The 22,673-nt window shown below is 39.4% G+C and overlaps 1 protein-coding gene across 3 annotated transcripts in view; it reads left to right on the top strand.

The window, feature by feature from the left end:
* The window catches only part of LOC147148888 (tumor protein p53-inducible protein 11-like), a 34,279-nt gene that overhangs the window by 8,816 nt on the left and 2,790 nt on the right, over nucleotides 1-22,673 (top strand). For all 3 annotated transcript variants that reach the window (XM_086029421.1, XM_086029422.1, XM_086029423.1), the window contains 5 exons: nucleotides 13,293-13,432; nucleotides 18,905-18,963; nucleotides 19,111-19,159; nucleotides 19,462-19,558; nucleotides 22,542-22,643. In XM_086029421.1, the coding sequence (XP_085885547.1) occupies nucleotides 13,293-13,432; nucleotides 18,905-18,963; nucleotides 19,111-19,159; nucleotides 19,462-19,558; nucleotides 22,542-22,643 (447 nt within the window). The remainder of the gene's footprint in view (nucleotides 1-13,292; nucleotides 13,433-18,904; nucleotides 18,964-19,110; nucleotides 19,160-19,461; nucleotides 19,559-22,541; nucleotides 22,644-22,673) is intronic.

The following is a 22,673-nucleotide window of genomic DNA, read 5'->3' as shown; positions in this document are numbered from 1 at the left end:
TGGAGGAGGTGCGACATCAGGAAGAAGCAGCCAGGAGTGCCAAAGCAGTTTCCCAAGCGCAGCAAGGCCGCTGGATGAGGTGGGAGGGCGGGTTAAGGAGGAGCAGTCACTGGCTGTGGCTGAAAACACAGGGACGCAACATGGGCTGCCAAGTGACCAGGTGAGGCCACCATGCGATACACACCCGGGTCTAATCAGCCTGCGGTGGGCCAACCTCGGCAGAGAGTGGCAGAGAGTGCCTTGTAGAAAAGGCTATCTTGGTTAAACAGCTGTAAACAAGTCAGCCAACTCACCAGATACACCATCTACCTCACTCCCCATTCTCCAAGCCTGCACGGCAAAATGGGCAAAGGAGAAAAATTTTCACTTCAAATGCATTGACCAGCATGCAGTTGCGCGTGGCTGCCCAAACTGCCTTAACTCTATATGAAAACGCCCAGCTCGCGTTCGGTGTGACCATAGCATTATCAAGCTAACCAAAAATCTAAACTGGGTTAGTTCAGGATTCGTAACAGTTTTGAATTGATCTCTTAAAGGCCGTCAGAATTATTATTTTTTTAAACAAAGGCCGATGCCAATATTTGTCAAGATACTATCAATAATAATCGTCCCAGCTGATCAGTCTATGCCTAGTATGGAGGATATACAGTATGTACAGTATGTTGGCCCAAGGAAAAAAAAAACAAACCTACTGGTTGCATAATTACAAGAGGACAGGGCAGTATGCCAATTATTACTCTATGACTGGCAGTTGTTTGATTGGCTGTATTATGCATTTTTTTAACATCTCAAGAAAATTATGTGGCAAGGTAACAGACATACTGTATCCAGCCTATAAATCCTGACAGAAAAATCTGACACTAACACAAGAATGAGCAGTATTCCATTAAAGTTCAATTCGTCCTAAATAGATCAAAATCTCAAAATGGCTCTCGCTAAGGAAATAAATTAAACTAATTGCTCCAGGAGACAAATGCAACCTTTCCCGTGATTAGTGCTCCAACTCCTCATGCATGAACATCAGACAAACTGTGCAGGCAAAGATTTGCTTCTGGCTAAGGTTGGTTCCCTCCTTTGTTGCTGTGTAAACTCTGGCGAACCCTCATGGTATTTTGGGGACTTGGTAAAAACCTGATTAGCAAGCAGTGTGGCACTGGCTTGCACTCACATTTTTCAAGTATCATCTTAGGTTTATTGAATAATGAAGAACACAGAGCATAGCAAAAATCAAAGGCAAATGAGCCATTTAGATGGAGTCCTCTAATCTGGACACATTTAAAATGTGTCATACTTCATATGAATACTCTACAAGGCCATATTGGTATACTGTATACCTTGATAACTCAGTCAAACCAAAGGAAATCAAATTAGCTTTAGCTTTTCACTGATTGAGCCATTTCAGTACACTGATCCTTTTCTAAAGGATCAGGAAGGGCGTCTGAGAAAAGACTGTCTACATCAAAGCTGTCTTTTAATACTCACGGAGATTTAACACTATTTAAAACATCTAGAGTAGAAGGTGCGTGGAAGGCGCGAAGCAAATTATGCACATGAAAATGAAACAAGCTCATGAATTAAAAGTTGTCTATTCATTAGCCATGCTGTCATCTGTTTACGGATGGATCACGTGCTATGTATAATACGAACATTGTTTTCAACCCTCTGTTAATTTATTTTGTATCCTTGTACTCAATGTCAAATACAGGTTGTGTGTGAGAAGTTAACTGCATTGAACATTGCCAGCCTCAAAATTTGAACGTCTTCAAGGTTGTACCATTTGGAAACTGGAGACGTTACACGACTATCAGCTCAGTGATCTTTCTTTGGCTTTATTTGTGATGCTAGCTAAGTCATCAATATTTTCTCGTGTGGGGTTGTACAAGTGAGGCAAGGGGATCTCTACAAATAATTTGCAGCGTAGAAGCACATACCTCAGTTTAATAGTTTTCAACTGTTGCCAATTTCCCGCTTTGCTACTTAACGACCATGTACAAATTGAGCACCATTTCTTTGGCAATGTGCGGTGCGATTGACTTTGATTATTTTCTACTATGCAGTTAACTTTATACTATGTGGGAGTAAGTCACATGCAAGTCACAAGTAAGTCTTGAGTTGACACCAAATTTCAAGCAAGTCAAGTAAAAAAAGAATGCATGTTAGTTTTTTCATACTGACATTTACATGAGTGGCACATTGTCAATGTGGTGATAAATACTGAATATTTTGAATGAGGTCATAAACTTGGATACTCCTCAGATTCAAAAACTACACACATTGTTTCAGGTGCCAATCTGTTACCCAAATCTAATTAGTGTGTGTGTAAATGGGTGAACAAAAAAGACATTAACTTTGTGCACTTTGTAGGTTGTCACTTTTTTAGTTGAGTGAGGTTGACCTGCGTTAGTTTATGGGGGCGCTGCCACATCAAATATGGCAGATACGCTCACAACCAGAAAAGCAGTCTGCATAGACTCTATTTAACGATATAGTGTTCTGTTAGACTCTATAGGTCTATGCTTGAATAACGACCGCTGTTTCAAACGGTATCGTTTCAAGATTACATGGTGTCTAATCTATCGCTTTATTGGCTTCTCAATTAAATGCAGAACCAACATGAAGTATTTGACCAGTGAGCTGGACTGTCAAGCTAAACTTTGGTTCACAGAGCTATCTTAGATGCTCAGACAGATCGAACGAAACTTAGAGATGTTGTCTTTGTCATCAAGTTTCAATCCTCGCATGTTGCTTATTGTCTTTTTCCCAATTTCATCAAAACGATCGCCCCTTGAATCCAAAGATGTCCCCACATCTTTTTTCTCTCCACAGTTAACTGCTAGCAACATGCCTGTGACACCCGTGTCTATGTTTTGTTGAATAGAAAATATTTTCGAAGTGCGCAGCACCTTATCTCGTTAAGTAGAGGGCTGGGGAAACTTTTGTATGACTATGCGAACAGAAACGCCACAGTCAAAAGGAAAGGTTCTGACAGTTTTCACAAACTATCCCACCCCTAGTGATGTTACTTAGCTGTCCTTAAATGTTCACAATCATGTTTTTTACTGGTCCCAAACCAGTGTTCGTGTAAATTGTTACGTTAGCTGACCTCCCTCTTGGTTCATGACAAATGAAGTTAGAAGTTGTTGTTGTTTTGTCTTCATCCCGTGAGGTACAAACCATGTGTTTTACCAACCTTTTTTTTTCTCAACGTCATGGACAAAATAATCCATTAATTCAAATTAATGACCCTCGGAGTTGCTCCAACGCTCTTGGTGATTACGTCACCACTTCACACTAACAAGTGACGCTGACTCTGATGCTTTGCCAGGCTGGCGTGAATGAACAAAAAAAAACTTTTTAAAATTCTTTCTTGCTTTCTTCCCTAAATAGGGCAAACGGTGTTAAAATTCAGATTTAAAACTATAAACTATGAACAAGATGACGTGTCAAGTCATGTAGTTCAAGTTGAGTCACCTACATACCAAGTCAAGTCAAGTCAAGTCAAGTCATTCCCATGTTTTTGGCAAGCAAGTTGCAAGTCCAAAAAGTAGCAACTTGAGTCATACGACATGACTCGAGTCCCCCATCTCTGCTATATGGCGATTAAGAATTTCAGCGTGATGCATCTAATCAATGTGATATTTCACAAAAGCCTTAGTCTTGTCTACATTTTATATATTGGGAAATTGTATTGTTTGTTTTATTGTTTGTTGTTGTATGACTTACTTTTGCTCCATGATTTGTATAGCACTTTGTATACAGTGGTGGCTGTCTTAAAGTCCTTTCAGTTGAGTTGATAATATGCCATTGTGTAGGCAAGGCATATGTTGTTGGAATTAGGGAATAAAAATTAAAATACAATCTGAAAACTGAAAAGTTTATTTAGTTTCATTAAAATGACATATTCATTCTTTAAGTTCATCCATGATGTCAGTGGGTGGAGAAACAAATGAAAAACAATCATCACTGGTGCTTATATGAGAACTACACTTTTTTTTTTATGTGCACCTCTAAATACTTTGTATAACTCACACATTCAAACAACCAATGACTAATAAATCATCTGGAAAGCTTGTTTTGCTTGATATCGCAGCGTTTAAGTTTCATCAATCAGTGAGTGGACATTTGAAGAGTGAGAGGTGGATAAACAGCTTTGGTCCCGAAGAAACCGATGCATCTTGACAAACCTAATTTAGTTGTTTGTGTGTGGTTCCCTTGATTGGTTGCTGGCCGTTTTCTGCTTCCAAGATTAGGACATTTTGACATGACAATTTGCTAAGTCCTCGAGACCAGAATTAATTGAATTCTCTTGTCTGGCGCTTGGTGATTTGGCACCAAGTATGAAAAACTTTCTCCTGTAAGTTTTTTTTCTGCCTGTTTAAGCAGCATTTCAAGATCAAGCTTTGTCTGTTGAGAATTTCATAATGTGCAAATGGTTCTTGTATTGATTTTTTTCTGTCACAGAAAACCTTTTGCACTCTTGTGAACGGAGAGAATAGTGACAGAATATTCTCAAAAAGAATAGTAACCACCAGAGGTGTGTGTGTGTGTTCCTTTTTTTGTTGTATAATTAAGACATTTAGGTTTCAAAATATGAGACAAAAGTTCAGAAGTCCAGCTTTTATTTCATGGTATTTACATGTAGTTGTGTAAAACAAATCAGGACAGAGCACCTTTTGTTTGAAGCCTGCATGTAAAACATGACATTTTTGGGGCGTGGCTTATGGTATGTTTTCGGTCTCAGCCGTCTACGTCATGGGAGGGAGGCAAGGTGGTAATATTGCTCGCTTTGTTCTGTTGTCTAAAACGGCAACCGATCGCCACCAAAATGCAAATGCACATTACTACTCTTGTCCACTTCAACCAATGAAAGTATAAAAGTGTTCTGCACAATAGTTTGGATTTATTGACATAAAACGTGACCTCATTATGATCACCTCCACAAAATCAAAAATACTGTGGCGATTGCTCTTCCACTTTCACAAGCTGAAGCGGACAAGAGCATGAATGCGCACACGAACCCCGACTGGTTATATTTTGGACATTTAGCCACGCTAAACTCGTGTCAACCCCAAGAAGGAAGCTTGCATCAGCAGCAAGCAGATTTACGCCCCCCCCATCCCTCCCCGGCTAAAGGTAGGATAATGGGATGGCTAATCGCAACAACTAGCTTCAGGTCGTTAAAACAAAAGGTGTTAGCACAACAACATTAACTCCTTACTCTGCGTCCAGCCTGTGTTGATCTTCATGTCGCGGGGTTGCCATCCAAGCAGTCGCGTGCGTTGTCCGACAACGCTTGCAGCCGCCAGAGAGTGAGTTAAACCTTCATCGAACAAGCGTCAATGTTCAGCGGACAAAAAGTTCCAGCGAGGTTGACTCCACAACCGAGTGTTGCCGCATTGGAACGTACCTTTTCGCCTGTTTACCTTCCAAATTGGACGGCGTGTTGTCGAAAACTGTGGCCATTCTTCATCCAAATAAATGTGTATGTCTACTCATTTCCACTTCAGTCTCTGTAAATATCCTGACTGGTGTTTAATGCCTCGCCCGTCCTAACCGTGATCAGCAAAGAAGCAGTGTAATGTTTTTTTAAGCAAAAAAGCAGTGTGGTCCCAGCCTAAATCTATGTAGCTCTGCTCACCTCCACATTTCCTCATTATCGTATAAATCAGCCACAGAGAAGTTAATCCTTTTGATATGTTGAAATGGGCATTATTAGAGATGTCCACATAAATTTTGGTGCCAATTGATCGCCGTTTTTGGACCTTATAAGCAATGAAAGTACAATGATTTCCAATGGAGAGTTTGGAATCGGTTACTCCTGTGACTCCGGCCGAACAAGGATAGAACAGTAGCCTCGTGAACAAGAGGTGTTATTCATGGAGTCACTTATTTCCTAATTTCTCCAAAATGAATGGATAAAATAGAAAATGGCAACTCTTTTCATTTTCCTAATCAAAAAATATATCAAATGAACTTGTTAGTGAAAACATGACCATCTGGCCCCATCGTCCCTTTAACTGCATCAAGCCTTATTTGTCTTCTATATCTTTAACCAAGCCAAAAAAAACAATTATCTGAATACACAATTATTTGATTCGAAATTTCAGTAGGTTATTCAAATACCAAAATATATTCGATAACTGCAACCCTAATATATACAATGCAATACAATACTGTATGTATGTTCCTGTGTTTGGCTGCAGCAATGATGAACGTGCGCTATCTGCTTGCAATTGATTCATTGTCATGATAGTGACAGTTGAGATATTGCAGCAATAATTGCAGGCTGGTGAAATATTACTATGGGGTTTGTGCGGCTGCATATGTTAACTCAAATTTCTCTTTCAAAAGGAAAACCCAACCTTTTGTAAAATGTAAATGTAAAAAAAATATAATTTTACTGTATATTTTAATCTTACAGTGTTTTTCTAGCTTGATTATTTTGGCAAGCCTGACCTCAAATTGCTGCAAAAAAAACAAATTTGCTGTAGTAAACATCATGTTATTGAGAAGAAAATGGATGATGTATTGGATTTTTGGGGGATTTTTTTAATTTTAAGGATGGATTGTTGACCTTTGCGAAGCAATGAAGTCCATGTGTAGGCATTACTTCTGACGCAGAGTGAGGCCTGAAATTAGTTCTGCTCGTCATCCAGGGAGGCTGCTTAGCAACAAGGTAGCACACACAGCAAGCAAGACTACCTCCTGTGTGCAACTAATATAGTTTTGGTACAGATACAGTAGAACTCAAATATTGCCTGCAATAGCCACAAAGTCCAAGAGTCTTCTTTTGATTGACTTAACTGTCTTGTATGCATGACTTGACCGGCAAGAGAAGTCATTTTATTGCCAATGCTGTTCAGAAGCTACAGGATGTGGGCAGCAGAAAAATGGCTTCATTTGCTTTATCGCTCACCCAAGGACATGAACCGAAAGGAAATGTCCCTTCCGTAAGATATTTCTCTCATACGCTTAAAAAAAAATCTGTCATATAGAAGAGGTAAACGCAGAAAAGCTGATTCTCTTCAAAATGGGTTTACCTGTACTTTTTATATCCATGTATTAGAATGAAACAATGTATTAGACTCATTAACTTCTTGTTATGATTGTTTAATGATTAATAATGTCACACATAGCCTGAACGGTTGCTAAGTACCTAATTATAGAAACTCTGCATGAATTCAACGTAATCCACAGTGCCTGATGTGTAATCCATGGTGTCTGGTTGCCTGGGAAATGCAAAACGGCTCCTTCAACCTACTGGTGGTCTTGAGGGGTGGGGGGTTGGTTGTATAGGATTTTTAACCACTTATTTGTCATTGACTATGTTTACATGCAGTCAATAACCCTTTTAAAACCCGAATACTGACAATATTCGGGTTTTTAAAAGCCATGCAACCATCTGAATATGCCCTAAAGGGTTTATAAAATTCCGAATATCATGCCCAAAAAATAGGGAGTTTTACAACTTTAGGTGATGTTGACTGGAAACTGTTTTTATTGTTACAATGTGCATGATATTCTGCTCAGAAAATTCTAATCAATGAAACGATAAGGCAAATTTAATCAAATTCCTCTTCTTGTTGTGGATTGTGTTATTAAAAGTAAAAAAAATAAATAATGACAAGTACATTTAAATATTTTTTGGCTGTCATATGAAAGCGTGTTGGAGCAAAACATAATAGCGATTTATGTCAGCTTTGTTGCTGTGCAAGGAATGCAGAACCTCATTGTTTTTCTTTCAGTGGTGCTAGATCCCCTGCTGTGCTGTGATGTAATTTTATTTTCGTGCTCGGGTGAAATCTTTCATCTCCTGCCTATTTGTCTGTCAGCACTGCTTTACTTCCCATTTTTACCATTTCAACCATGTCAAGAAACCTTCGGCGATGGTAACACCATCAGTGACAGCTCCTAATGAATCCACGCCTTTGAAGACATTATCCCCCGATGCTGTGACCCACGTATGCACCATGTAACCGATTATAAAACGAATATCAGTCAGCGTTGTCACGCCACTAGTGAAAAACAAACTTTTCAAATTCATGTATATCAAAACTCAAAAAAGTGAGTATAATACACCTATACTACTATACTACTACTACTGTCATATGATTCAGTCCACTGGAAATCACAACATCCTGAGCAGTGTCTGTGGTGGAACCCCTCTTAATACTGTCCCTTTTTTTGTATAGTCTTTTCTTTGTTTTGAAACTAAATTCAATCACAATTTCCCATTCCCAATCTGAATTTGCCCTTTTATGTTGTCTGTTACTGCCACCCTTATCCTTGAAAAGTGGTTAGTACCCCAGCATAGAAATGCTTAAAATTTTCTTCAATGAAAATGCAAAGAGTTAACTTGTAAAACTGGTGTTGGTGTCCATTTTTTGTTCCTTTCCACACCTTTTGAGTTGATCACTGTAGGTGACAAGTACCTGTATTACTGTTGTACACAATGATAGGTCAATAATTGTTATATTGAATGTCTTTTGTGATACTGAAGATTCAAGTAACCACTCTGAGAATATTCATAATTACAATGGATAAGACATTCGGCAAGGGAGCTAATTCTCTTTGTGTTATTATTAACTGATGGGCTAATTCTATGTTGACTGCTCTCATAAGAGCAAACAGTTGTAATCTTTTTTCTTTTTTTTTATCCCACCACAATTATACGTTGATGGTAAACGGGGGATTCGTTCCTTGCACAGAACTGCACACGTAGCTCCTTTCTGTTTTATAGATCACCGTTCTCAGAGTTAGGAGTTGTACAGATGAGTCGACTGTACTGCTTCACAATGACGTTTAGAGTGTCTAATCACACGTTTTTGGCTTGACGAGGAGTTAGAACTGCTGGCAGCAGCAAAGTGAAAAGGGGACTGAATGAAATTAGTAGAGCTGGGCACTTAACCCTTTTCTGCCGGCCCGGTCTCCGTCCGCGACCTGGGTACCCTTCCGTGCTCGTCCCTCTGTCCTTATTCATAAAAATTGTTGTCCTCCGTCCTCATCCTTTTAAAGCGGTTCCGTCAATACGTCTGCCCCCCCACCCACCCAAAATAAAATCAGATTGATTAGGGTGAAATGGTGAATAAGATAATCGATAGTGTTGGCAACGATTTTTTTGTTTTTTGTCGTTCTACGTCCTATTGTAATTTGATATCAACTTTTACTTTTTTTTTTTAAATCATAATTTATTACTTCAAGAGCTCTGATATGTTCATGCAACAACCTTGCTGCATTTATCTGCACTGCCAATTTGAAATAATATCATTTTTTTTAAGGATAGGATTACTTGATTTATTAAAATAAGTTGTTGATTAATTTGATAATCGATTAATTTCTACACCTCTAGTGACCGTTTTGTTATACTGTCATGTTTATTTTGAAGACCTGTTACGCCTCCCTCGAGGCGCTTCATATTACTAAATTGACTCTCATGCTGTTTAAACTGTATCATTTAATCAGGTGTATAATTTCATGTGATTCATGTTGTATTCATTGCAAGCGTGGTCATCATCCTGGAAAAGGGGATCCCTCCTTCTGTGTTTGATTGCTGAACTGTGGGCATGTGATGCTGGATTTAATATGATTGTTTTGTTAGATTATTATTATTATTACTATTATTGTTAGGGATGTCCCAATGACACTTTTTTGGCATCAGAGTCAGAGTCTTTGGTTTTAAGGCTCTGCTGATACCCACTCCTGATCTGACACCTCGGCAATACGTACAAATGGTCTCAAATTAATATCGAAATGTACATACAGACACGATATGTTATTATGCGCAAATATAAATTTGTTGGATGCTTTGTTGTGATGTTTTTCAGATTTGTGTATTAGTTACTGCGAACTTACTGCGTAACTTGACACACATTAGTTGTACTGACATTATTGCTGACTGTATGTCTGTTTTTCATCATGCAGGCCCCAGAAGTAAGAGTTCTAAAACTAGCATTCACCTCTTTCAGGGAGTAAACAGGCCATTCTTCTTCGTCATCTTACTGCCAACTGTGCTGACTGCACAGTCAAATCTATATACTGTATACGGAGACAGAACTAGTGTTAGGTTGTAATAGTGACTTGACCTACAGTTTACTGACGCTCATGCTGTTGTACTCCACATGCACTGATTCTTCCTTTCATTAGCTTAAAGTTACACCTCGATGAAGCTATAGTAGTCCCTGTAGTAACGAGGAATTAAATCATTCGCAGTAGTTCTTACACATGGCTACACAAGGCATACATCATATGTCACCGAAAAAGAAACGTCTTGGCTGTGTGTTGGAATTATGTTAAAAGAACTGCTTTGTGTGCGTTCTATTCTTCACAGTTGGTCCACCACAGAAGGTGTTAGCTTGTGGGGATGTAGCACTTTTTTTTAAACTCTTTTGACGCCATGATGTATAAATGTCTGCAGAATCGTCGTTCGTGGACGCCATAACGTATTAATACGTTTTCAGTGGTTTTTTTTGTTTTTTTTTTAATAAAACTATTATGAAGATCTTTGCGCAGGTCCGGGATTGCGTTCAGTATGAAAAATCACCACTGGATGGCAGGAATGACCAGATTTTCACAATGGTCAGGTCCACCCACACACCAACGGAACAGCCCAATTCCTTATATGGAGCGTATGAGCGTACGTATATGCTCTGCGGCAGGGGTGCCCACACTTTTTCAGCCTGAGAGCTAATTATCACATGACCGAGTCAAAATGATCTACCACCTACTAAAAATGCAAAACACATTATTTATAAATATAAGATAAGAATGCCTTTATTGATCCCACAGTGGGGAAATTTTCAGTGTTACAGCAGCAAAGATATAGGTCACACAGGGACGGCGGCATAATGTAGCCATTAATGTATAACATTGACGGCGAACATTCAGGATCAAACCTATGTAAATATACGCAGTAACATGTGTATATACACATGTATATACACACCAACATACATCTTCATAAAAAGTATGAGGAACACTCATTTTAGTCTGTACATAGTACAGAGGAAAAATGCTCTAAGTAAGTGACAGTGCTGCAGTGCTGTAGTGAAATGTAAGGAACAGCATTGGATAAAACTAAAACTAGACTAACAGTAGTGGGGAATGTTGAGTATTGCACGGTATTACAGTAATGGGGAATGTTGGGTATTGCACGATATGAGCTCAGGTGCAGGACTGCACAATTGCACTAATGTCCGCCAGTTTGTAGAGACTACACAATGTTCTTGTTAAAGAGTCTGACAGCAGCAGGCAAGAAGGAACGGCGGAATCTCTGTATTGAATTATTTTTTATATGTACCGTATATGCTGGTGTACCTTGCATGACTGCATCAACCTATACAGGATAGCACAATACAACAACAACAAAGTTTTGTAATTACCTTACTCTGATGACTTGCACTGAATGGAATCAGCCAGCGACGGATAGTCCGGACAGTATTATAGTATTATATAGTAAATCTAACACTGATAGATTATGAAAACACGGTCTGTCTCAAGTTGACTGAATATTAATCCAACCATTTTAGTACATCTTGTAGCCCGTATGCAATTAAGAATAATGCCAGTGGAGTCATCAGTGGCACTCAGTAGAGCTATCCTCATCAAATCTACGGTAGTTGTAATCATGACAGGTGTTTTCTACGATGAGAAGTTGATTGGACCATGGGCAGTTGCTAGGCAACTGCATCAGCGCTATATCGGCAAGTCAAGAAGCAGTGTTAGGGAGATTCGAGGGGGGAGGCTTTGCAGGAGTATTTGAGCATATGGAAGAAGGGTGTAGTTTAGCACTCAATCATAGACTTAATGGGGTATTGGCTTGGCTATGAGGCAGTTCAAGCTTCCATGGGTCACGGCTGTAGTCGTATATATCGCAACCATTTGGAACAGGCTGGCGCCACATAGCCAAGTAAATGGGTTTTATTTAGGCCCTATGAAGCAAGACATTCTTTTGAAATTTTAGCGTTGCCACAGCGGGGTACGGGTTCATTGTGAAAAGCATAAAAATCTGGTTAAAAAATATGTAAATGTACAATATATTCTTGTGCCGTACTGGTGACCATTGCAGGGAGTGCACTCCACCTCCAACCCACTCAGTTGGTCGAGGCTCCAGCTCACCCATGTATTTTGTAATGTATTTTTGCTCCCTTTTGATATGATTTAGTCAGAGAGCTTAGCCGCACTCTCATTGATCTCTGAATGTGTATGTCAGGAAGGGATCCACTGTCAAGTCTTTCCATGTGTGGCAACAGCACTCTGAGCACACTAAGAAACGGAGATCCCTCAATGTCCATGTCCAGAGCACACCCACACGTTACCGCATTTCTTTCTTGATTGCCAAATGTCTTTATCTTTTTTCTGTCATTTAGCCCCATTTACTGTGTGTATGCTACTCACACACACATATACAAATTTGAGCGAGAGAGAGATGGCCCTCCGCAATTTGCCTGTACTATCCTTATGCATTGACAAACCTATAATTAATGTACAAGATGTATTTGAAGCCTTTGGGGCCTGATTTAGTAAAGGTTTGCACAAAACAGGTGCAAGCTTGAATCGGATTGCATCTGTCAAACGGGCAAAATTGCCACGCAGTTCATTGGCAGTAGTACAGTATGCAAATTCATTTGATTCTGAATTAAGCAAGTGTGAGTGAACATGCAATTTGGTGCCTACTATTTGGGATGTTGGGAAAAAAGATCGCAATCTAAGTAGATCACGCCCACCAAGAGGAATTTTTTGTCCGGGTGAACAACATGCAATTTAGCGCCTGCTATTTGGGATCATAGTAAATCAGGCTCTTGAGAATAAGAGTATGAGATCTAGCATGAATCTTTACATTATGGCAACTGCTTTATAGAAGAGTATAAAAAGATGTCTGGTAGAATAATGCTTCTTTTTATTCATGCGCTCTACTGCGCTAAATGGAGGAAATGAAAGAACATTGAACAAAGGAGTGGACCATTGATTTTAGTCTTTTTTTTGTATACAGTATTCTAAATGAGACATGGTGGATTTAGATTGATAATGTTAAGGTTTCCCTATTCTGTTCTGTCATAAAAGTAACTAATACCAACGGTCATTCACAGCCGGTACTTTCAGATGGCCTCTCGGCGTACTAACGCTGATATCTGATATCTGCCTTTATCTCGAGACTGCTTTTATGTAATTTCTTCTTGAGCATTTATCATTCCGCGAGGGGATTTTTCGCATTTTTATAGGAATCTCCCACCATTAAGCAGCAAAACCAAAAATGTGTGTTTGTTTTTCAATATTGTTTTCTATTTTCTTCCTAGGCGTGCGGATCATGGCTTCTAAACCACACCCTCCTCTGATGAAGAAGCACAGTCAGACTGACTTGATAAGCCGCCTGAAAAGCCGGAAGATTCTTGGAGTTGGAGGCGAAGATGACGACGGGGAAGTTCACCGATCAAAGGTCAGATTAAATTCCCAACTTGTGGATTCAGCAAAAGGCAATTTGTAGCTGGTGTAAGAAATGTGGAAGGCATTTGTCATCGTTATCTAAATGGTTATTTTCTGTGGATCCCCTTTCAAAGCCACACCAATCTACTAATTGTCTCATGACTTGTACCAGTCTCCTATTCTCTGCATTTGCTGCTTATACTTTAGTCAATGAAAACCCCACATTGCCAGGAACCCCCAAAGCTTTCATGAGTAACTCAGATCATTTTGCGATTTTAGTAGAATGATGAAAATGAAAATACAGTAAAGAGCATCAGGAATATAAGAAGGCCAAATCGGATATCTTCAGTGTACAAGATCCCCAACACATAGCTTAATGTTGAGCACAGATGTAGTAATTTGACAGAGGGAGGATCTGTTAGTGTGTGACAATCCATGCTTATTAAATAAGTGTTGTGGTCGGTGTTAATGAGTTTAATGACTGCATGTTAGTCCAGTGTCAGTCACACTTAACCCTTGTATGGTTTTCATATTTTTGTTACTCAGCCAGCGTTGATAAGTCTGGTGGACCGCTAGAGTTTTGGGTTTTCAAAACCACACAATCAAATAATTTTCTGTTGAAATACTCAACAAATGTTTACTGCATCCAAATTGCAGGTCATATGAACAGCAAACATTGTCAATTTTCGCCCTTTACCTTTGTTAGATCACATTCATGAATTAATGTGCTACTCTGTTTTTTTTTTTCTTTTTTTTTTTTTTAAATAAAATGTAATTAAAAGAAAATCTTATAACCGTGTGTTGTCACCATGAGGAGGTTTCAGATATGCCTTGGGTCATTTTTCTTTTGATAAAAACTGAACGACAGAACCGAACACCATAAAAGGGGTGAAATTATGTTGGTTTTATGTATGTATGTCAATTTTGTTAATTCTCTGTATAAATCAGACATTCATCCTGGTTTAGAATTTTACTGTGGCAAATAATGTGAGGTGATGAGGAGAAAATGGGAATGGGAAATTAGTTCCATGCCAAGGCTGGCTCTCGAAAGGAAACAACCGCATCTCTGAATTCATGTGGCTTTGTAAACAAAGGAGGGAAGTGCTTCTCTTGGGCCACACTTGGTGCCACTTCCTGCTGAGATAGGAATACTGTTGCTACCTGAATAATCAAGTTAGAAGCATTCTATTCATGCTTGGTTATTAGACATACTGGCTGTCTTTCACTGCAAGCTTCTTGACACTCTGTGACAGCATGAGACGAGGTCTTCGCAGATGCCTAGCACTTCATAAACTGTCAAAGTCCACAACAGCCCCGTATAGATTCTGTTTCACCGGGACATTTTTCATTCTCTGTTTACTGCCCGCTTCGGACGGAGTGATGAATGGTAAAAAAAAAACAGGACAGAGCAGCTGTGATTAAGCATCTCTCCTCAAATGCCACTCTAGTTCTTCATTTCCTGTTCCTGCCTTTGGCGCTATTCCCCCAAGTCAATCCTTTGCCGTCAGTTGCTACTCGGCTCGCTTTTGGCATATTTCAAGGCACAAATATTCATGTTTCTGACAAAGAGCCCCCAAGAACCACAAGAAAGTGTATTCACAAAGTCAACTGACACAGATGGATTCATCACGTATGGTCTATGTAGAGATGTGCGATATAACGATATAATGTATATGATAGTATAAAAATGTCTACCGTACAATATAACCCGATATCGTCTATAGTTGTTTTGATGTGTTGTATCATTGGTTTAGCTCTGTTGCTACACTAATGTAGCGTCCAAAAGGGTAGCACAACAACTGTTCTTGTACTTCATCATTGACTATCCTTCCAAATATTGTGTGTTCTAAGATAAAATCAGTTTAATAAGTAAATCGAGACATGGAAACACCAAATTGCCATTGATTCAATGTACTCACAGGGTAAATGCTACATCGTTATCGGGACATAACATTTTGTGCACAGCATGAGGTCTACCTATGTCTATTCAATAGATTATAGTCATAATCATATTTCTTTCTGTAAGCTGCAGTTGCATCTGCATCGAATTAAATTCAGCCTTATATTAGACCTTTTTCTTTGCTAAAATCCTCACTGCGGATATGCTCGCACTACAAAGTGTCGTTGTTACTAATATAAACATGTTGCTTATCTAATAAGTAAATTCTCTGAAAGCCCATTATTTCCTTTCTTATTTAGATCAGTCAGGTCTCTTCAGTCCAGGGTTTTGTCGAGCAAAAAAATGACTTTGTAATTAATAGCAATTTTTTTATAAGTACTCCTAGCTGGAAAATGATCAATCTTTCTGTCTTGCTGCTTTTCACACTTAAGTGTATTTTTGTTATTAGCCTGATGCTCTGACCACAACACATGAACAGTTGGGAGTGAAAAAACACTGCTGTTGGGGATTCAATGCTTTGTGCAAAGCAATTCAACTTCACCGCCAACCAAGTGTTTCTCTCATTATTTAAAGTGTTTATCTGCTATTTTAAGCTTTCCACAGTCAACTATAGGTATATATTATTATGTATTACCTTTGCCACAATGGTGATCTAATTTCTTATGAAATATGAGTTATTTTGGTGCCTATTTTTCTAATGTGGAAGTAAGACGCCCGGTTGATTGAAACCCAGCCTCTCCCCGTATGCTTACTAATACGACACTAATGTTAGTACATTAGTGCTAATATTATGTCATCTTTTAGCTTGCAGTTTGATTTACTTTCAGCTCCGGCCTCTTTCATTGTGGTAATTGCGCCAGTTTTAAGCAGCCAATTAGGGCTGCTCGATTATGAAAAAAATATTTTATTTTGGTAATAATTGAAATCACGATTATTCAAATGATCATTTATTTTTTTGCTACAAAACAAGAACAGGTTTAACAGGCTCGTCGTCTTACACGGCAAACCCAAAATGTAACCAAATAAGCGATTTAGACTTGCCTTGCTTGTTTACAAGTCGTTCGTGTGGCGGTTCTTGTGCCATTTTTAGGTCTGTTACTCTGTTAAAACTTTGAGAAGCGTGTTGGGTGCGGGCTGGCTAGCTAGCTAGCTTGGAGAGGGAGGCGCGGCGGGGTAACTCGTGTGCGCATGCCTCAAAACAACTCAAAATTAGTATTTTTTACCATTAAGCCAATTTTGTAATCGTGGAGTGTAATAATCGAAATCGTAATTGAATTTCGATTAATTGCACAGCCCTACGGCCAATCCACTTTTGTACTGTACTTGAATGAATTGCTGGCATACTCTACGTCTTTTGTATATATCAGATAATTTTACACACAGTATTCATTGGTTTGCTAAAACATAAAGTGGCATCAAATTCTAAAAAGACTAAACTATTATTGCTATTTATACCATTTTTCATTATTATTATGTACGGGAACACACTACCTTCGGCATGGCCGTGTTTAACCTCACTGTGGCCAATCAGGATGTCGACTGGTCTTTCATTCACAGTGCTGCGGGCAGAGACAATCCGACACTCTACTGTGGAGACATACTCTAGGTGTCTCCATCTATCATAAACGATATGTAGGGGGTGGAGGCGATTTTATCGCCTGTGTTCAGTCCACATGGACTTAACACATATCACCGCCCTGACAACACATGCGCCAGAGCAACAAACAACAATGGACACCTGCTTCGAGGAGCGCTTATATAATATACACACACATAAGATATTTGTTTTTTTTGCTTTTGCAACTAGGATTGCAATGCACATGAATGCAGCGTGTTTGTTGATGGTGAAGTGTGGAAACACAGTATTTGCATGCATGGAACGAATGTTGACATCCTGAAATGTTTTATGACTGGAACAGCGTGCGCACCTGCAGCCGCGTGCAAGATTTTTCACAACAATGTCCAATGCGGTGCCTGTGTTGGTGAGAGCATTAAAACGTATGCACTCGCGTATACACTACTAGATTAAATTCATATTTGCACATGTTGAAAATCAGGTCGTACTGTATATGCGACCATTTTGGTCACAGTTTTGAGCCTGTTTTTTTTGACAAAAATACCACAGTTACTGCAGCTACTATTTAGAATTGGATGAAACAGAACCGAGTTGTAAATCAACTATGTTTACTTACATGTACTGAACAGCTTTGTACAAATAAAACTGCCTATTGCTTTTAAACAGTTTACTTTAAATTGGGTGACAGTTAAAACAACCCCAACAAAAATGAAGTTACTTTAAATGTTGAAAATGGTGGTCAGGTCCAGCGTAGTCCACCAAAGTATATTTTTACTATCCAGCCGATGTAGTCAGTCAAGTATAAATTGTATTCCCATATGATAAAAAAGATATGTTGCTTGGTAGTACAAGCAGTTGGTATGCATAATGCTTCTTTACGAGGGGATATTGCAAATTACAGGTCCGGCATGCAAAGTTGTCCTTTTCTTGTTTTTGCAGGTCAGAAATAATTGTAATGTCATCTGTACGTGAAAATTGGGGGGGGGGGGGGGGACAAAGACAAAGCACTGACATGACATTGTTTTCTCAGAAAGAGACATTTATTCATATCTTGTATTGTAAGGACCTGAACATTTTTTTGTTGTTGTTGTTGCAATGTACTCTCTGCCAAGCAATGTACTCGCTGTTTGGCACCCGTGTATTCACCTATTCGCGGATTATTTTAAATTATTATTTTTTCAAATATTTTAAAATTATTTTTCGCCCATTTTCCCAATTTCTTTCATGGAAAATTTAAAAAAATGGGTTTTAAACAAACTAATAATTTGTATGTACTGTATTTATGTATTCTTTTTCTGTTCTTCAGTGCATTTCAGTTGGCGTCAATTATGTGTATTTTCACTATTCGGGCGCCAGCCCAGTCCCTATCCCACGCAATTAGCGGGGGTCCACTGTGCATAATGATGCTGGTACTGTAAAAAGAAATGAAACAAGACATTGGTTGTTAAACACGTTATTCATTTGTGGCTGATGGTACAGACTTCATAATCCAGTAATGTAAAACATGCCTCAGATAAGACCTGGCAATTGCCGGTGAGCATTATATACAATGGAATACTGCCTTGTTTGTGACTCCGAAGGCATAGTGGGTCATATTTTCCCCCTGCGAGCAACTTTCAGTTTTCAGGAATATAAATTAAGCACTGTTTGGTAACACGCGCTGCCTAGATTAAGTTAATTTTTGCAGCAAACAATTTGTCTCCTTCGATTCACTCGGCAGGTGCTTAATCATCCGGAATTCACAAGATGATGACGTTATGACACATCCCCTCTTAATCTTCGGGCTCTGATTAAGGAGCTGAAGGCATTTACTGTCGCTAATTAAGATCATAAGAGCATTTTCTGTCACTCAGCCTGACGCTGATTTTACCTTAAATGTTTGTTAACGGTAGCTCACAAACATGAGCAACACCTCCAAGGAAGGCACTATCTTCCTAGTTATTTGTAGTTGCTAGTTATTAATACTGTCCATTGCCCTAACTCATTTCTTCCATTTTCTGCGTTTACAGATTAGTCAGATGCTGGGAAATGAGATGAAGTTTGCAGTTCGAGAGCCAATCGGGCTGAGGTGAGATTTCAGCTCCTTGGTTACTCGGCAGCATTTGTGTTAACACAGTGCACGCTGCATCACTCCCAGTAAAGTTCAAGATGTGTCAACTGTGTTAAAAGAAATTTGGGGCGGTTTCAAGCAATGCCTTTCTTTTGTCTCCTTAAGGGTGTGGTTGCTTACCTCGGCAGTGGGTTTCACTGTGATCGCCGTAATGGTAAGTGCTGTAGAAATGAACCTGAGCAAATTGTGTCCATCGGTCATTTTGTCATGCGCAACTATGAATGAATGGTCAGTTTTCCAGTTGTGAGTGCATGAAGTGTCTTGAGAAACAGTTCAGTCTTTGTCTGCTTTATTGCTTCCATGTTCAATATCACCAGTGTTCGTGGCTTCTAGCTCGCAAACAGGACACATGCGGCACAGTGGCTGTATTTTGAGGGCTTCATTTTAGGCACATTTGGGGGGGACAATTTTGCTGTGTTGGAATAATGACGCTTGTGTTGTCGTTTTCCTACACAGGCCTTGGTGTTTCCCAACCATCTGTATGAGGTTGTTTTTGAGGAGGAACTATCTACAACCAGCCTTTCTGTTCGCCTTTATGGAGGAGCACTACTCAGTGAGTCTTGGTCCGAAGTTGCAAAAAAGATAGATGCACACAGCTTTCCAGATCGGTAATCTAAAGCTTTACTTATAAGTGGAGACATTTTAGTTTTAATGCTTATTCCTTTACATGTTCTCAACACTGCACTGGGTTTCTTGTGAAGTGTAGTCATAACAGCTCCATCCAAGCACTCATAATGGAGGCTACAGTTGACTAAAAAACATCCCTTAGGGGGTTATGGTCGAGCCTTTCTATTTTTTTCCCTCTAATTTCATTCGTTATGTGTTGAATTTATTACCGGGGCATGAAAGGGTTCCAGGAATTGTTCAAGAACCGCTACTGTATCCTCATACATTATTTCTTCTGGCAGGATGATTTATGTGCTGTACAAGGCGACGTTGGTTCACGAACGTTCCAAGATTCTCTTTGAAACCTTTGTGAACCCAAGCAATGTTTGCCAATGAAATGAATGGAATTAGAAAGGTTTACATTTTTTAAAAATCTGTGTGACCTCTTTCTTTGCAAATATCCTATGTTAGTACATACATGAGACCCGCGATTAATGAAGCGGAGCGGCTTTTAATCAGGTGCGCTTTGTAGGCTGGAAATGATGGTATTGTAACGTTATCACCCGTGAGCTCTTTTCATTTATCCTCACTAACAATTTTCTACCTCGTCAATAATTTGAGATTCCTGCTTTGTCCACAGTCACTCATTTTATCCACGTCGGCTACATTTCTTGCCCCTTTGCTGTTAAAAATGCAGATCAAACTGCACAGCAAAGCTACAACCATGAATGCTGTTGTCATGTTTAGTTATTGCTTCTTATAATAGTAGTAGTAAGGCAATTTGCCCTCATAATAATACCGCTCTCGCTAGCAGTTTTCAGTTACTTTGGAGCCATACTGACGGCTAATTCAGAGCATACAACAACAAAAACTGCAAGGCATGACGCACAGAGATTATGTTTACGTGGCGCGAGAAAACGGACAACTGAGATTTGAAAAAAAATCTTAAAAAAAAAAAAAAAAAAACTTTGTGGACTGTTTACTGACATTCCACTTTGCACGGTGTGAAGGCTTGAATGCCATCATTTAAAATCGACAGCCTGGAAGCCTGCTTGTACTTTAAATTGGATGAGTTTTTTTCTCATTTGAATTGAAGCACTGCAATCAACAGAGGACAAGCGATGCAGTGGGGTAAAATGATGTTTTTTCTGCCTTGCCGCTTCCTTTGACAAAAAAAGCTATTGGCAATGGATAATGCTGTAGTTTAAGTAAAAGGCTTTCAGGCAAGTCGGTGAGTCAGTCACTTTGTGATTGCAGGGTTACTGTTGGCTTAGAAGACAGCATGACCCATAGAAAATAGACTGACAGGCCTGCCTTGTTGGTAAAAATTAGCAGGGAGCACATGACAATTAAGTATCATAAAGGTGAAGAATTGGGACCGCAGCATTTACCTTCCGTTTTCCGATTTTTTTTTTTTTTTTTTTTTTTTTTTTAATTTTTTTTTACACTGTATGTCTTATTTAACCAACTTTCAAATTTAGATTAAAGCCTCTATTAATTGAATTCAGGGACTTACAGTATTTATCAATATATTTTATGTCTGGCATGAGTCATTCCTCCCTGAACTGAAGTGCCTTTGTTCACATACGCGGAAGGTGCAGTTACGTAGCTATCCCTACATCCCGAAATTGCATCTTCCCTTTGGATATTTGTATAGTCCCCTGTCATGGCTGCTTAAGGGTGACATGAGTGTGAGCAAGTCACGGGGGGGGGAGTGTGACTTGACAGCCAGAAAGTGGTTCGGGCTTTGGACTGGCGTGGCCGCTTGAGAGCGCCTCGTTGCCAGCTGTGAGTGTACGCACATCATGGAGAGGAGGCAGAGGAGCGAGGGGTGTGTGTTTTCAGATGTGACAGCCAGCGTGTGCACAGGGGCTTCACTCTGGTGTGTCCACTTTTGAGTGCTACCGTATGGAAAAGCGCTGCCCTGTGACGGAAGGGTGGGGTATATTCCAGACACCGGAGGTTTTAAGCAGTTATATTTTTACGGCTCAAATGTGTAGAAGAAGTTTTATTTGATTGACAGTTGAGTGGGGCGTGGTTGATTTTCATCATTTTGAAGGCTCATTTTACATTTATTTTTTTTGTAATTCAAATTTGGCAGGGTTGATAACAGCACTATTTTTCGTGGTGTCAAATTTAGAGGATGTTTGGATGTTTATTTTCACTGAACATTACTTAACTTAACTCTTAAGTTAATATGAAAAAAATGTTAATAGCACAATTGATAAATGTTGTATTTGTATTTCAATTGTTGAATCAAGTAGTTAATCATTTCCCATTTTTCCGTTTTTATTTGAACCTCCGTAGTGCACTGTACCGATGTTATATTTGAACCAAGCAACAAAAATAACCTATCTGATAGTGAACATGCGGCTTAGCACAAAGGATAGGTGAAACATGGCAGTGCAGAAGCAGCAAGATGTGACTGAACCAGCTAACATGGGAAATATGAGTCTTTTTCTTCTTTGTTGAATGTCAACAGGCCTTTGGAGATTATTAAAGGGGGCGTAGGGGGGGCGGTGATTTCTTCCGAGATAAGAAGCAGCAATGGGGTTGAAGGATTGAAGGATGGGGTCACATCAGCCAAAGCAACCACTATTTTGGCAGCCAGAGGATACGGTCCATCAGCTCTCCCACCCCTGAGGCTCATTCCCATAGCATGTCTGCCTGCGTGCAGGATGGAAGTGACATGCAGTGAAATTAACTGGAAGAATACCCGGGCAAAACTTGAAAAGGAACACAAGCTTTTATCAAAATCTAAGTCAACGCATTTAACCGAATCAATACACCAATTATGTTGTCATGTGTATACAATGTAACAGTTAACTCTCAGGTGTTATTAACTGGTGCAATTAAATGTGTGGGGATATTTTGTTATGTTTATTCTACTGACCCTGGTCCAATTTACCCACGATGGCCTGTCTGTGCAGGCTTGGCCCTCATCATGTGGAATGGCCTCTACACGGTAGAGAAGATCATCATCCAGTGGACTTTGCTGAGTGAAGCTTGCTACTTTGCTGTGCAGTTTCTTGGTATTCGCCCCATCTCCCCACGCAACATTC

Source organism: Filicampus tigris, chromosome 4 (genome assembly GCF_054856515.1).
Source record: "Filicampus tigris isolate MCC_2025a chromosome 4, RoL_Ftig_1.0, whole genome shotgun sequence".
Taxonomy (NCBI): Eukaryota; Metazoa; Chordata; class Actinopteri; order Syngnathiformes; family Syngnathidae; genus Filicampus; species Filicampus tigris.
The sequence above is the reverse complement of the archived record's forward strand: the minus strand, read 5'-3'. Positions and strand labels throughout refer to the sequence as shown.